Genomic DNA, 16,536 nt, shown 5'->3' with positions numbered 1-16,536 from the left:
TATCGCAGACATTTTAAACAAAATTGTGCTCTAAAGTTGTGTCTCATACCTTTTCTTTTTTTTTAAACTCTGCAGGGTGAGATAAAACGTGATGACATCAAAATTATTGCTTCTGACCATGAGTAGATCTCTTGCATTTTTCATATTCTTAGATTATCAGAAAAATGACATTAATAACCAAATGTTTGTGTTTGTTTTATTACTTAGTCAGTTTTGGGCCTAACTAGTTAGCATAGCTGCTAACACAACAAGTATTTCTTTTTGAGCACATATCATTAACAACGGCATTTATTTGCAACCCTGTTATTCTAATTAGAGTGATATTGAAAATAAATTTACATTTAATGTTCAAGAGGCGGCACGGTGGCATCAGCTGGAAAGCGTTGGCCTCACAGTTCTGAGGTCCCGGGTTCAATCCCGGACCTACCTGTGTGGAGTTTGCATGTTCTCCCCGTGCCTGCGTGGCTTTTCTCCTGGCAGTCCGGTTTCCTCCCACATCCCAAAACATGGAACATTATTTAGACACTAAATTGCCCATAGGTGTGATTATGAGTGTGACTCTTTGTCTCGATGGCGACCAGTTCAGGGTGTACCCCGCCTCCTGCCCATTGACAGATGGGGTAGGCTCCAGCACTCCACGCGACCCTCGTGAGGATAAGCGGCAAAGGAAGATGGATGTAGTTATATCAATGCATGAGGTGATACGACCGATCGCACTGTTTTTTTTAACGCTCACAAAAATGTCGGTCACGTTGCAAAATTGGTAAAATTGCCGGATTTGTTGCTTTGTATGCAATTATAATGAAAATAAGTGCAAATGGTAACGCTTTAGTCAAACTATCATCACCGAAATTTCATGAAAATCCGAAACAAAAAAGTTTTGACATTTTGAAGAGCCTAATTAACCGGGAATATCACAACTTTTTCTTGTTTGTTGTTTTCTTTACCAATACCATAATTAGCCATTAACCATATCCCCAATCTTTAAATGGTCTTAACTTTTGCTATTTGAGCTACTGATATCATGTAATTCATATTTTAAAGGGTTTTCTAACCTCTTTCCAATAATAGCAGAGGGGGTTTTTTTCAATTCCATGAGTTTGAAATTTTTTTGTAACATACCTACGAGCTAGCATAGCTGCTAACACATCGAGTATTTCCACTTGAGCACACACACCGTTAACAACGGCATTTATTTGCAACCCTGCCATTCCGATTAGCGTGATACTGAAACTAAATTTACCTTTAACCCATTCGTGGGCAGCGTCCCATTTTTGGGACATCATTATTTTCACGCATTATATCCTTCAGTATATCAAAAATATTTAAGTGTTCTAATCAGAAGCCATAATTTGGTATCAGGAGAGGATAACTCATCGGTCAAAGTTAGCACGGAGTTATTTCCCTTTCCTTCCTGACCCAACATGGCTGCCTCAAGTACACGTGGAGCGTTTTCCGAGAGAAGAAAGGGAGAAAGGTCAGTATGCAGCCAAGTTTGTCTTCAAAATGCTAATCCATCAGTATTATTAATGCGTAAGTGTCGTGAATTAATAAACATATTGCTAATATGTACCACTTTACAGAAGTGACAACATACCCGTCCCAGTTTTGGGACGCTGCCCGCGAGAGGTTTTTACCCTTTGTTTTATGCGTTAAACGAAAAAGAAATATTATTTCCTTGATTGTGGCCTGTTAGGAGACTTTTATCTCAAGATGGCAAAAAAAAAAAATTGCCACCCTGTCCGTGACTGGGTTAATATTCGAGAGTCATTCAACAAGATTCCGTTTTCGCGACAAACAAACCCGGCAAAACGTACGACGAGACAAACAAAACGCGTTTCAACTCTACCGACTGACGATCGAACTGGACGAATGAAATGCTATGACGGTATATTACAATTTTTTTTCTTGAAAATAGAAACAATTGTAAAATAAATGGACATTCCGAAATGACCCATATAGTGTGCGTATTCTGCGTGCCCCCCCCCCACCCCTTTTTATAATCAGACTAACAAGCAGAGAGCGCTGTCTTTTACACGGATGACCTGAGCGTCTGCATGATTAACTTATAGTGCAGTCGGATGAGCAAAAGGAACAAAATGCGTCCTCTTATGTCCGAGAGTACGCCGAGAGCACGGGATGTCCTTGCAACTTCTACTCGCACTTCTATACATCTCCGGCGGGCCGCGGGGGCATTTAATTCACCAGAGAGAGCGAAGAACGACTACTTTTCTATTCACACGTGTCACAAGCTTTGTGAACGCTGCAGCGGCCTGGGCCAATCCGAGCCAACACCAGATGTAGGTCGCAGAGTGCTGCAGGGGCTGCGGGGATCGTGCGCTGCGCTGTGTGTGACTTTAGACGCGGGTTGGGGGGAGACCGATGATTGTAGTCTCCACCAAGGACACAGCCCCCAGCGCACTGTCTCCACGGCTGTCGCTTTGCATCATCCCAAACGGGCCGTACCGGGTCTGACAGGCTGCCCAGACGGGCCGAGGGGATGGTCGCGGCTCCTTTCGCTTACCGCCGCTGCTCTCTCGACTGTTTTTCCTCGCTAACGCATGAAACAACCGACTAATTAAAATGTAATGGACATCGAACGGGGTCACAAAATACCTTTCTGACAAGTAAGAAGGTGTGTCACGGCTTCCAAGATGAGAATTTCTCCACACTAGGACTTGAGATTTCTGTATTCCGAAGTATCGGGCCACTGTCTAAATCAGATAAATAACTGGATGAGCCAAAATTTTCAACTAAATCACAACAAAACTGAGACAATTTTGGTTGGCACTAAAGAAAAGAGAATTACTGTTAGTAAACACCTGGACTCTCTGTCTTTAAAATCCAAAGACCAAATCCGAAACCTTGGTGTTCCGATTGATTCCGACCTGACTTCCAACAATCATATCAAATCACAAAAACTGCAGTCTACCATCTGAAGAACATATCTAGAGTGAAGTCTTGTATGTGTCAAGCAGAACAGGAGAAGCTCATCCATGCTTTTATCTCAAGTAGGCTCGACTATTGTAATGGTCTTCTGACTCAGTTCCACCCGCCAAAAAGCATTAAACAGCTGCAGCTCGCGTTTGGACCAAAACAAAGCGGTCAGAGCATATAACACCAATCCTAAAGTCCTTGCGCTGGCTTCCAGTCAGCTTTAGAATAGATTTTTTCCACTAATGTCTTTCACTATTGTGACATTTCTGCATACTAGTAGGTAGATGTTACGAGTGTGCCAAAACTCTACACTATATGACATCTGTCCACGACTAGAAGTAGTACCAAAGAGCTGTTACCCAGTAGAATTTTAGTCATAGAACTCCGTTGTCATCTACTCCATAGTAACTAGTTTAAAAACCAAAGACTAAGTCGGAAACCCTGGTGTTCTGATTGATTCCGACCTGACTTTTCAACAATCATATCAAATCAATCACAAAAAATACCTTTTACCATCTGAAAAACATATCTAGAGTGAAGTGTTGTATGTGTCAAGCAGAACAGGAGAAGCTCATCCATGCTTTTATCTCAAGTAGACTTGACTATTGCAATAGTCTTCTAACTGGGCTCCCCAAAAAGAGCATTTAACAGCTGCAGCTCGCGTTCTGACCAAAACAAAGCGGTCAGAGCATATAACACCAATCCTAAAGTCCTTGCGCTGGCTTCCAGTCAGTTTTAGAGTAGATTTTAAAATTCTGCAACTGGTCTATAAATCACTAAATGATTTCGGTCCTGAATACATGAAAGAAACGCTCAAGGAATACAAACCCAGTGGAGCTCTGAGATCGACCGACTCGGGTCAAATAGTGGAGCCCAGAGTCCAAAGCAAACATGGCGAAGCAGCATTTCGCTATTATGCTGCAAAAAAAAAAAAAAAAAAAAATGGAATAAATTGCCAACAGAGGTGACGTTAGCCCCAACTTTGAACGTTTTTAAATCCAGGTTGAAAACTCTTCTTTTTTTTCTCATGCTTTTGAGAATATATCCACTTTTTGATCATATTACTTGCACTTTATGCCGTTTTAAAGGTTTTTTTAAATAGTGTATTTTTATATCCCATTTTAAATGTTTTACCTCTTTATTTTTAAATGCCTTTAATCATGTAAAGCACGTTGAGTTACCTCATGTATGAAATGCGGTATACAAATAAATTTGCTTTGCCTTATAATGCCATTGTCCAAGCCACTAATCCTCACAAGGGTCGCGGGAGAGCGAGAGCCAATCCCAGCTAGCTTCGGGCGAAAGGCGGACTACACCCTGAACCGGTCGCCGGTCAGCAGTCGCAGGGCAGATATCGACACCAGAAGATGCAGCCAATATGACGACCACTTAGATGTCATCGAATGACACTTCCGGAACTTTGCGCACGGATGACGCACTCTCCGCTCGTATTCATTTTTTTCGTGTAGACATTGAAAGTTAATAATGTTATATGTATTTTTTTATTTCACTATCTATTTTAGAATGTTTATCGGGATGACACTTGACCTTTAAAGAGCACGTATTGGTACGGTCTTTGTCGTCACGAGTAAGATTATTCGGGGGGGGGGGGGGGTGTCAACAAAATGATGGCTCATAATTTCAAAAGTAGTATTTTATTCATATTGATTCATGCTGAGCAACTTTGACAACACACACAAAGCTACGTGCTTCATTGCTTCATTTATAGTCCTGTTGGAGAAAATATGGTAATAATATTTCACTTACAATCTTCAGTAAAAATGTGTAATTAATTACATCTTGGATTTAACAACTAGCAGACAAGAACAACAGGCCAGGTACACCATTTTTGTTGCTGTCCTTCAAATACTATTTCTGTGAGCATTATTTTTTTCAAGTGTTACGTGTACATGCACTGCACGTCCAAGGAAAATGATGAAAATACAAACGTTGTCGACATACTATGAAACTCTGGTCAAATGTCAACTAAAAAAAAACAAAAACAAAACACCAGGGACAACACTGCCACATATGCAAATTATTTCATCCTGATATGAGAGATCAGTACCGGTCATACCGAGGCCGGTGGTAGTACGATGAGTTATCCTGGTGGGAGTTTGGTTGCGGTCCACGATCACCCCCCCCGTACCGGTCTCTGTATTGTTGCTGCCTGTGATGCTCGCCCCTTCCAGAGCGGTCCCCGCCCCACCCTTGGCCTCCGCCCCAGCCGCGACCCCCTTGACGGTCCTGGTACCTGCAGAGAGTCAAAGAAATCAACACATGATCTCAACAAGTCATTTTTTTATAAAAACGCAGTATCGCACTGCCTATAAGTAACATCTGTATGCCTTCTCAATGCTTTGTAGACAGTAAACAATAATTGCAGAACCATTGTTAAGATAGCATAAAAGTCAATTTTTTTTTGCCTTTTAATAACAATTTGACTTCCTCACGAATAAAGAATCATGTACTTTTTTTTTATTTGAAGTGGAATTATTTGCCCTTGTTTTACATATACAATGTTGCACTGCATGAAACTGATTCTTTGACCATTTTAACACTATTTTGCGACTGCACTAAGTGCAATTTCTGATATTTAATGTGTTTAGATTTTAGTTACTTCAACATCATTTGTTTGCATCATTATTTTGCGCTTCAGCACGGCTCAGCTATGGAAAAAATGTATATGTGTTCACTCAATTTTCCTTACGTGTGAATGGTTGTCTATAGAGCTCGTGCACCAACGTCATCGAATCACGTCGCTGGCCGGAAGTGTCGGTCAAACAAGCCGTTGTTCAATGCTAAGTCGGTTGGAGAGGACCCGAAAGTACGCCCAGAGTTTTGTCCGATACCGTTAAACATTTAGAAGGTGATAATAAACGAAGGTACGTGGAAAAATGAGAGACACTCGGCGTAGAGGACCCATAATTTAATGTGGAAGTCGATGTTTTCGCCGATAAGAAAGTGGACTATTAATCCGCTTCCGCTTGTCTTGTACAACTGGATCTACGCACGGATCTGGTGAGTAAGTCGTCCAGATTTACACGGAAGAGTTTGAAAGCGTAGAAAAGTCTGGATGCATACCAAATACTTTGTTGCTGGATCTGTTGTCAATCGAGACGAAATCCCACATAGTGGTGGAGCCACTCAGAATTTTTTTTCAATACAAATACCAATATTTAAATAAATGACCCCTGGTTTTACACAAACTCACATTCATTAACTATGATTGGGAGAAAAGAAAAAAAAAAAGACAGCAAGTTGGCTCCTCCGTACACGAAGAGTTTTGCAGCCACACGTTTAACTTTGGTAAACATTTCCATGACAAACGTTTTTTTTTCCAATATGCATTGTTCTCAAATGAGTCTAATGCGTATTTAAAAAAAGAAAATAAACCGCTGGGATAGGCTTCAGCCCCCCGTACACGGAAGCGTGTTGCGGCCACATGTTAAACTTCGGTAAACATCTGTGTGACCGACGGTTTGTTTTCTTTTTTTAAATACGCATTGGACTTATTTGAGAACAGTGGATATTAGAAAAAAAAAAAAAAAAGTCAGCCGAAGATTAACGCGTGGCTGCAACACGCTTCGTGTACGTTGGAGATGACCCCCTGTCGTTTTTTTTTTTTTTTAAACGCATTGTTCTCAAATGAGCCAATTTGGCATTATAAATATTTCTTGGGAATTTGAGATTGAGAGGAATAATTCCTACCTGAAATGAAGTGATCGCTACGCAGGTGTGTGTGTATTTTGGATGGGCAGCATCCATCATGTTTAATTGCCGAAAAATCCATCCATCTTTTCGGTTTTTCTCTTTGAATATTCGTCTCATCTGTTGTGACAACCGACAGTACGACAGGTCTCGGGTATTGCCAATATTCGCCCCCGGTTCAACGTCTCCCACAATGTCGAGCGGCTCTGTTTGACCGGCAATATGGCGGCGTGAAAATTATGACGTCACGTGCACGAGCTCTACATGTGCCCTACGATTGGCTGGAATAAGGACAAGAAGTAAAGAAAATGGTTTGAATCAATGTCACACTAGACTTAAACCCACATCATAAGGAATCCTACTGGCTGACTTTTATTCCAATAAAAATGAACACAATTGTGACAATTTGCTCTCTTTTTTTTTCTAAATGCATTGCCGAAGTATCAGATCGCGACTCGGTATCAGCAGATACTCAAAATCAAGCGGGGGCAGTACACAAGCAGAGAAAAATGCAATAGGGACAGCCCTATTGATGATATATTACAGATATCACTACTTTGGTCAAATTTGTGCTAGTACTTTGAAGACATCCACGATTGTCTGGATGAATGTTTGCGTGTGCCAACTGCCAAGTAAAAAAAAAAAGAGAAAGACGAAGTGGACCTTCTGTCTCTTCCTTGGTGGTTTCCTCCGCCGCGACCTTGCCAGTCCTCCACGATTGGAGGAGGATCAGCCGGCCTGTTCACGTACTCCTGGAACTCTTTGTCCTCTGATGAAAATCTGTGCGCGAACATCTCCTCGTAACTCTGCTGTTTTGCCGTAGTCTCGCTCTCACTCATTCTGAAATGAATGAGAATCCGGTTAACGCGAGGCAAACGGCTTATTCGGCTGTACTGTATGTACACGAAAATTTAATACGATGTTGCAAACGCCAAAGCCTTCTCCATTGGCAACACAAGTAAACAAAACTTTCAATAGGAGGCTTTGTTTGTGGTGCCATACGTATGTCATTGTGGGACCGAGGGGTAGGAAAAATGGTTAAATCGCTTGAATGACGACGATTTTAGCCTTCTTCTCTCAGTTCAGTACAAACTGCTTGGAAAGGTGATCTTAAATTTACATTTTAACAGGTAAGTTGACTCAATTACAGGTTACGTTCGCGCTCGACGGTGAAAAGATTGCGGTTTCCACGGTTACGGCATTTGAGCCACCAGGCTCACCGCGGTCGACCGCCGTGTCAGCCTCGGTTTGCGGTTGTCGCCTCACATGAGGTTTGAATTACGGGAGCCGAGCGATATTCGAAGATGGGAAGAGTCGAACTGCCTCGAGAGGCTCATCTGTACGCTTGGCAAGATAGCCGCCCTGCTCAAACATGGTTTCCATTCTTGCTTAGCGCGACCTTTACAGATTGACTGCACCATAATTTTAGGATCCATTTTTAGTTTGACCTATGTAGCATAGCCGAGTTTATGGCAATGAATTAAATACTTTAACCTAGGTATGATATTTCTGTACTGCAGACTACATGTTCTTAATTAATGAGGCAAAAGTTTGCACTAGTTGACATCACAATTCTACTACTAGTACTGAAGCGCTAGATGTTAACTCGTAAAGTTTTACAATGTGACTTTTAGTACTAGTAGCACCGAATTGACAACTCGAGCAGTTTTGCCTCCGCAGTTACATCCATTCGTCCCAGTGAGGAAATTGACATTTGTTCACGAGCAAGACAAACCAGAAGAATTACTAATCTTACTAGTTATGTTTTTAAATGTTTTTTAAAAGTTGTTCTCACTTATAAGATATAAGAAGACAAGATAATCACTTATAAGACATCGCTACACATTCGATCAGGGCTCCGTGAGCACCGATCGCACGAAGTGCGACGTGACCTGTTTGCAGAAAATTTCAGACTCAGTTAGTTACACGTGCCGAAAATATTTTTGTTTTTAATTTATTGTAGTAAATGACATTACAGGTATTTTAGAATTTTAATTCACGTAAGATTCAGAATTTAAAGCACAAATAGTAGTAACAATTTGTGGCCTACGGTGTTTTTAGAAAAATACTTCGCGGGCGCTTTATATGGTCCTCGCGGTCTACCATTCGCCCGTGGGCAACGCGTTGGTGACCCCTGCATGAGATCAACTAGTGAGGGAAAACTACTTGTGGGCATTTTGGGCTCTACTCGTACAGTGCTGGATCCTACTACTCCGTGACATATCTCTACTAGTTGGGAGTAATAGTGCTGGTGATACAGCTCAATATTTTACTCATGACTTTAATTGCATACTATTAAGCCAAGTGCTGCGAGTTGTGGAAAAACACTAAGACAAAGTCGTATGTTAGTGTGGAAAAGAGCATAATAATGCGTGGATGGAGGTTAAAATAGATATCTAATAAATGCTTTAACCGCTTACGTATACGAGCCCTGATTATGTACACACATTCAGAATTGATCTATATATCATATATATTTCACTTTTTTTTCCCTCACAAAGAAGGTGACTTCACTTTGCCTCTTTTAAGAGCAAAAATACTTTACTGGACGAGCCCTAATGTGTACGAAATTAATATAATCGGCACTTTGCATACTACAATAATAATAATAATAATTTTCATGTATTGAAAGATGGACGGATAGAGCAGCAGAATCATTGCGGTGGCATTAAAATACATTTTATCCAAACGAGGAAAAAAATGAAAATCATGTTATACACACAAAATGAAGTAAGCCTCAAACACCCGAACGCGCAATCAGACGACACTCGTCGCAAATTAGCACTGGCCAAAAAAAAAAAAACGTAAACAAAGAAGTAACTAACAACCACGTAACTATTATACTTTTTGTAAACATACCTGAGTAAAGCTTGAAAACACACAATAGACTTCCACGAGTGAAGTTCCTTGCACAAATGTAAACCGTCCAGCGCTGAAAGCTTTCCCACTGGAAACACAGAACAGACTAAACAAACCGCACTACAGTACCACGGGGAAAGTATTCCCTCTCGAAACAACAGGTCGCAAAACAATAGTTCCTGAAAAACACACGCACGTGCCTTTGATTGACGGTGATCACCTGACACTTGTTGGTGGCGAACATATAAAGGTCAAAAGCAATTTAGTTTCCTCAACAAACAAAATATATCGAAACGTGAGTGAGTCATGCCCATGGGCAGGGGCATTCAGTCGAGCTACATTTGTAATTAAATACATCATCGTGGTATTCGCGGAAGGTGACGCGTACGAAGGCGTTGGGAGTCATGTAAGTGCTCGAGAGTGAGAGGAAAAAAGACAACCTGGTGATGGGGTGTATTTATTGTTAAGCATTAGCTTGGTAAACATGGACGTTTGTCGCTACTATCATAATAATAATAATTAAGTGTTGCTAGCAGAGGCGCCAAAAGTACTCACACCGATGAGGAAACTCATTTACGTAAACCACTGTTCGAACTGAAATGCACTTAAAATTCTATAGAGGTCGTGCACGTGACGTCACCGTTTTTGCGGCGCCATATTGCCGGTCAAACAGAGCTGCTCGACATTGTGGGACACATTGAACCGGAGGAGAATGTTGACGATACCCGAGAGCTGTTGTGCTGTTGGTTGTCACAACAGGCGAGACAGATATTCAAAGAGATCCTTCTATGGAATACCAGCTGGAAAGACCAAAAAATATCAATGGATTTCGGCAATCAAACGCCTGTGTAGCGATCACTTCATTTTAGGTAGGAATTATTCTTAATATCAAATTACGAAGTATTTATAATGCAAAATTGACTTTTTAGAAAAAAAAGTAACAGTTTAGGGGGTGTGCGCGTGGCTGCAATACGCTTCCGTGTGGAGGAGTCGACCCCCCCCCCTTCTTCAATCATAGTTAATGAATGAGAGCTTGTGTAAAACCAGGGGTCATTCATTTAAATATCGGCATTTGTATTGAATACGACGACGTAAACAAAAGTCACATGATTTTATGACGTAGGTTCACGAGCTCTATACAACGGCTGTTTTGATGAGCCGGCACAAGAAAAAAAAATTCTCGTTAACTTTCATATATTGCTCAGAAAATAAATGACTGGATACCCCACCAAAACTACCGTACAAAAAAAGTTAGATTAACTAATGATAATTTCAAAAGTAGAGCTTGACGTAGAATTAAAAACTGGACATCCATCATTGGTTCCGCCATGGTCAACAGGCTCTGACTTCTGGTCAGGGCAAGAAGTATGGAAAACATGCACACATTGTTATGGAAAACGATGCGTGAATATATGATAATTAATTATGAAGGTTCAGGTGAAACAACAGTGAAAGGTTACTTCTTTGCGACCACCTGCACGCAACAAAAAATCTAAACCTAACGTATTCCAGTTAAATTCGATGTTATGTTTCATAATGTACAAATGTAAAGATGTCAACTTTCACGTAAAATGGTACCCAAAGCAATGTTTTGCCCTGACCGGCAGTTGACCACATGAAAGGGGCCTGAGTGCAGTACAGTTTTTATTCTACGTCATTGCTTGACCCCCTTGAGTGCCCCAACCTCTGAATTTTCCGATTTATGACTCATCTTAGTATTGCTATTTTTCAATTCATTATTGTGTTGTGTGGACGACTTCTAATACTTGGGGTCAACAATACAGAGCAATGGAGAGTGAAGAAGTGGGGTGGAACAGTTGGCGGAAGGTGTCTGGTGTTCTATGTGACAGAAGAGTCTACGCTAAGATGAAGGGCAAAGTGTATGAAACGGTGGTGAGGCCGGCCATGATGTATGGGAACAGGAAGCAGAACTGGAGGAGGCAGAAATGAAGATGTTGAGGTTCTCGCTCGGAGTGAACAGGCTGGATAGGATTAGAAATGAGCTCATTAGAGGGACAGCCAAAGTTGGATGTTGTGGAGACAAGGTCCGAGAGAGCAGACATCGATGGTTAGGGGAGATTGGTAGAAGGGTGCTGAGGATGGAGCTGCCAGGCAAAAGAGCGCGAGAGAGAGAGAGAGAGAGAGAGAGAGAGAGAGAGAGAGGTTGATGGATGTTGAGAGGGAGGACATGAGGGCAGCGGGTGTGAGAGAGGAAGATGCACGAGATAGGCTTCGATGGGGAAAAAGACCCCTAACGGGACAAGCCGAAAGGAAAAGAAGAATTTGGTTCTTGCATGGCCAAATTTGAGTTCCGAGCGAACGATGCACCAGCATTTAAATGACTCGGGGAGTGGGGGATCACAAGGAAAATTGCATTTGACACAAATATCCAGTCTGCTAAGAAGGCTGGCTTGCCGCATGGACTGCAAAAAAAAAAAATATCGATGTATATAGATATTGAACTGGAGTTATGACCAGTCAAAATCAAATTGTAGACATCACAAACTGGGGCCAATGGAGATATGGCATGGGAAAAATGACACAATACTATTAAAATAGTTCTCCTTTGACTGGACAAAATGAATCACAGGGTTTTGACCTGTCCCAATCACTTAACGGCTCTTAAAGTTCCAACGATCCAAAATGTGACGACTCGTCAGAATGACATTGACAATATCTTTCCGACTAATAGTCATTGACGTTGACTCGCAGTCTATGTTAATATGTTTTAGATATCTGTAATTCCATTTCGCCGAGTCAGCGATATCCGGAACATGATTCCTTCCGTCCACAATGAGTTTCCTTCCACGTCATTTCGCCTCGGCCAAATGACGTCACTTTTTGTATTCATTGTGTATGGCGTTCGTCACCGCAGATATCCATCTACCTGTTTTCCTGAGCCGCTTATCCTCACGTGGGTCGCGGGAGTGTTGGAGCCAATCCCAGCTGTCATCGGGCGGGAGGCGGGGTACACCCTGAACTGGTTGCCAGCCAATCGCAGGGCACTTGGAGACTGACAAGTCGCAGTCACACCTACGGGCAATTTAGAATGTCCAAGTAATGTAGCATTTTTTGGGGGGATGTGGGAGAAAACCCACGCAGGCGAGGCCGGGATTGAACCCGGGTCCTCAGAACTGTGAGGCCAACGCTTTACCAGCTGCCCCACCGTGCCGCCTAGTTATATTATTCTTTTTTTCTTTTCTTTTTTTTTTTATTTACTAATAACTACTTCTAGAGAGTTTCTTGCAGGTGTACCTCAGGGCTGAGTACTCATCCCATCTACACGTGCATCACAAGAAATAACCTTATAGAAGTTTGATTCTGATTATAGTCATAATTCCAGTTCATGATATCTCTATTTCAACTCAATTCAAGATGTGTATGGATACTGTATGTGCCCATTTCGAATATTCAAAATCAATTTTTGCGTTTGTGAAAAAGTGTATGATGAGTTAGTCATAATGAAATTGTAGATACTGTACAGTACTGTATATGTAATCCACGAGCGGATATCCGCCACCGCGTTGGAGCTCTGTGTCATGACGAGCCGCGTCCACATGAATGGAAAAAGTGACGTTGTTTTGTCCTCGGCGCTAATGACGTCACGGATAATCGGCAAACCTAATTGCGCTGGCGGGGGGGGGGGGGGGAAGAATCATGTTACGAATATCGCTGACGTTAATTTGGACCGGGCGAATTTTAATAACGCCGCTCCGTGTCGCTGCTCACGCGCGGACGTGGAACTTGTTCCCACTCAGTCGATGAGGAGGAGGGAGGGAAAAAAAAAAAAAAAAAAAAGTCAGGCAGGTAAACGCCAACATCAACTCCACAAATTCGACGAGGACGGCAGCTGTCATTTTGTTTTTATTTTTAAATTTTTCTTTCGTGTTCGAATTTCTCATTTTGACGCCGCCGCGCGCGTGTGACTAGTTGAACGCGAAGAGCCCCCCCCAAAAAAACTAAAAAAAAAAAAAAAAAAAAAACAACTTGGTTGACAGGCTCAGGAGGAGGAAAAGGAGGAGGCGGCAGCGCTCACCGAAACCTTCGAGCCCTCGAAAGGAACAATCGCTCTCACATTTTCTCTTCCGAAAGCGACGAGGGAGGACGGAGGGGGTCGGGAAAAAGGTCGAACTCTTGACGCTTGTGGACTTTGAGTCGCCGATCCGCGTCGCGTTCGAGCGCACAGATCCGAAAAAGCTGCGAGTGCCAAATGGGGTGAGTACACCTGCTCTTAGGCTCTATTACCGCAAAATGCATTCACTTCAAATTCAAAATCGACATTTCACGTGAAAACACACACACAGTCCAAATGAACCGTTTGAGCGCAATTATTATTGCAATAGACTGCGGCGCTAACTCGGTGTACGTACAAAATGTGCTTTTAGTATAATCCTACGTGGAGGTGTCATTCAGCGCGAATGTGTGTAGGTCGTCGTGGACACCCACGGCGCGCTGAAGATTATGATTATTATTCCTCCACGGTATTATTTACATGCGGTGGCTGTGGGTGGTAGCAGTCCACCAGTGTCCATTTGGATTTGAAATATGGAAAACTATTTATTCCATATCCTTTATATGCAGTTCAAGGTCCATACACTAGTACGCGCTTTATGTTCATTGGTGAAACTGATTAGTTAGTCCACTAGTAAAAGGACGAAGTAGAACGCCTGCGTTTTACTTTTTGCTCGAGAATATTCAGTGAAACTTTACTAGTAGTTTACTGCTGAAGTGCTTGTAACACTACTTGGGTAAAGTATACCGTAGTAATCTCCTGCTCCTGAGTTATTTTGCTCCACAAGAAATGCCACAAATTATTTAGACGCTCGTTCGATGAGTGTGCCCCAGACTTTCCACTAGTGTGCTGTAATATCTACTAGTGAGGAGAAAGAGTGTACTAGTGTATATAGACCTTAAACTGGACATTAAGGATATGTAATGACTGCTTAAATCATTTATTCGATGCCCTTGGTAACTTTTGTCTACTAGTGGCAATGTCTACTAATCCAGAGTTTTTCTGGAATTGTCCAACTAGTGTGACAAAGTTGTTAAGCTAATGTAATTGGAAGGTGAGGGAAACGCTACTAATAGGATACCTTTCTACGAGTACACCCAAGTAATTTGACTCGTGCTCAGAATTGTTATACTCGTGAGGAAAGCATACTGGTACATTTACCTTCACCTGGATAGCAAGAATAAATAAATGCTCAAATGGCTTGCCCTAAGGATCTGTTCCACCTAGCCATCCAGCCATTTTCTTTGCCGCTTATCCTCACGAGGGTCGCGGGGAGCGCTTGAGCCTATCCCAGCTGTCAACTGGCAGGAAGCGGGGTACACCCTGAACTGGTCGCCAGCCAATCGCAGACCACATAGAGACAAACAGCCACACTCACAATCACACCTAGGGGCAATTTAGTGTGTCCAATTAATGTTGCATGTTTTTGGAATTTGGGAGGAAACCGGAGTGCCCGGAGGAAACCGACGCAGGCACGGGGAGAACATGCAAACCCCACACAGGCGAGGTCCGGGATTTAACCCGGGACCACAGGACTGTGAGGCCAACGCTTTACCAGCTCTGTTTCACCTATGAAAGCATTATTATACGACTAAGATAGACAATTTTCGACCACGTGACTACCTCCGGGGCAACTGGCCATGATGGATGGGTTCACCCTAATGATTTTGCATACAGACGAGTTACACAAATGTTCATACGACTGTTAAGTGACGCACGATGGTGGAAAAAAGACTTTGGAAAGTTATCGGGGCTCATTAGATGTCGTTTCCAGAAAGCGTTAGGACAAGAAGTGCGCTTTGATCGAAAATATCGACCCGTATGCCTTGGAGAAACACAAATGGAGCACACAAATGTAGGCGTCGGTAACCTATCCAGACGTCGTCAACTATCTCCTCTTCTCGACGAGCGCTTATACCGTGGGCCAATTAAAGAATTACAGGGTTTAGTTTAGTGTACCGCACAATGCAATTGAAATATGTACCGCGTGATTGCAGTCCGCGTTGTTAAATTATGTTGATTATACCAACGAAAGCGGTAGATTATTATTTTCGTTTTTTGTTACCGAGAGGTTCGACCGGAACGAGTCCCAAGTGGAGCCTGCACCTCTTTCTCCACTTCCACTGCTGCAATTTTTAACTCTACTCAAGAAACGCCTAGCGGTGCGGTAACTCGTTTTTACAAACTTATGATAATAAAACAGAAAATACAGCTTTTGGAGACACGCATTGCATCCACACACGAGTATTATGTCGGCCCATGGCCGGAAAAGGATACTTCTCCTTCACATATTGCTAAAACGGTATCCAATACTTACCAAAAACAAAATGCTCCGAGCAAACTCTCACATAAGGGAATGACTTGGCTCCTAGATCGGCTCTGCTAGTACGAGACAGCCACGGTTGTCGGCGTTTGGTTGCTAACTGCTCCGTTTTCTCGCACTGGTTCTTGATCGCAGGTGGCAGACGAAAGAAAGCCACTTTACAAAGGCCCCCTTTCGTTTGCGCAACCGATAACGCAGCGGTGCGCCGCTGTTTGTACGCCTTCCTGAAATGATTCCCGCTTAGTTACGGTTTTGTTTACTCAAATTCGCACAACCAAAATGGCGACCACGTTCCAAAACCTGTAGGTGTGAGACGTCTGTCAAAAACAGTCGATGCAGTATCGCCTTGGCCCCGTAAAGGTCGGAATTTGTTGTTGTTGTTGTTTTTATTAGTTGTTTTTATTGGTTACACTGAATTAATTTGAATTTGTTTGTTGTTGTGGTTGTACTTTGGCATCGGTGAAGGATTGCACAAAAGTGTTTTTAGTATTTTGACTGAGTGTATTGATTATGGCATATCCATAGCTGTTTTTCATTGTGTGCACACATTTTCAAAGGTACAATTAACACAAAGTAGCGTATGTGTAGAAGGCTAATTTTGGACAATTGTTGGACGGGTACGGTAAAATGAGGTAGTTCGGCTGGGGTAATGACAAGAGAATGCAGCGCTACCTGTTTTCCCAGACCGCACTTT

General features: G+C 42.4%; 2 protein-coding genes across 3 annotated transcripts in view; one reads left to right on the top strand and one right to left on the bottom strand.

Moving 5' to 3' along the window:
• Positions 1-4,576: 4,576 nt before the first annotated feature.
• LOC133498023 (RNA guanine-N7 methyltransferase activating subunit-like) lies at positions 4,577-9,663 on the bottom strand. Its single transcript, XM_061814381.1, has 3 exons — positions 9,508-9,663; positions 7,312-7,488; positions 4,577-5,191 (listed from the first exon to the last, which is right to left on the bottom strand). The coding sequence occupies exons 2-3, from the start codon at positions 7,485-7,487 to the stop codon at positions 4,999-5,001; spliced, it is 369 nt and encodes a 122-aa protein (XP_061670365.1). The 5' UTR covers position 7,488; positions 9,508-9,663; the 3' UTR covers positions 4,577-4,998.
• A 96-nt stretch (positions 9,664-9,759) lies between these two features.
• The window catches only part of homer2 (homer scaffold protein 2), a 42,123-nt gene continuing 35,346 nt past the window's right edge, over positions 9,760-16,536 (top strand). Inside the window, exon 1 of one of the 2 annotated variants that reach the window (XM_061814380.1) lies at positions 9,760-9,913. In XM_061814380.1, coding sequence (XP_061670364.1) covers positions 9,912-9,913 — 2 coding nt within the window. In that variant the 5' untranslated portion in view covers positions 9,760-9,911. Of the gene's footprint in view, positions 9,914-13,320; positions 13,723-16,536 lie in introns of those variants that run through there. The other variant, XM_061814379.1, reaches the window with a different exon arrangement.

Source organism: Syngnathoides biaculeatus, chromosome 3 (assembly GCF_019802595.1).
Source record: "Syngnathoides biaculeatus isolate LvHL_M chromosome 3, ASM1980259v1, whole genome shotgun sequence".
In the NCBI taxonomy this organism is placed as follows: Eukaryota; Metazoa; Chordata; class Actinopteri; order Syngnathiformes; family Syngnathidae; genus Syngnathoides; species Syngnathoides biaculeatus.
This window is presented reverse-complemented; position numbering and strand designations above follow the sequence as displayed.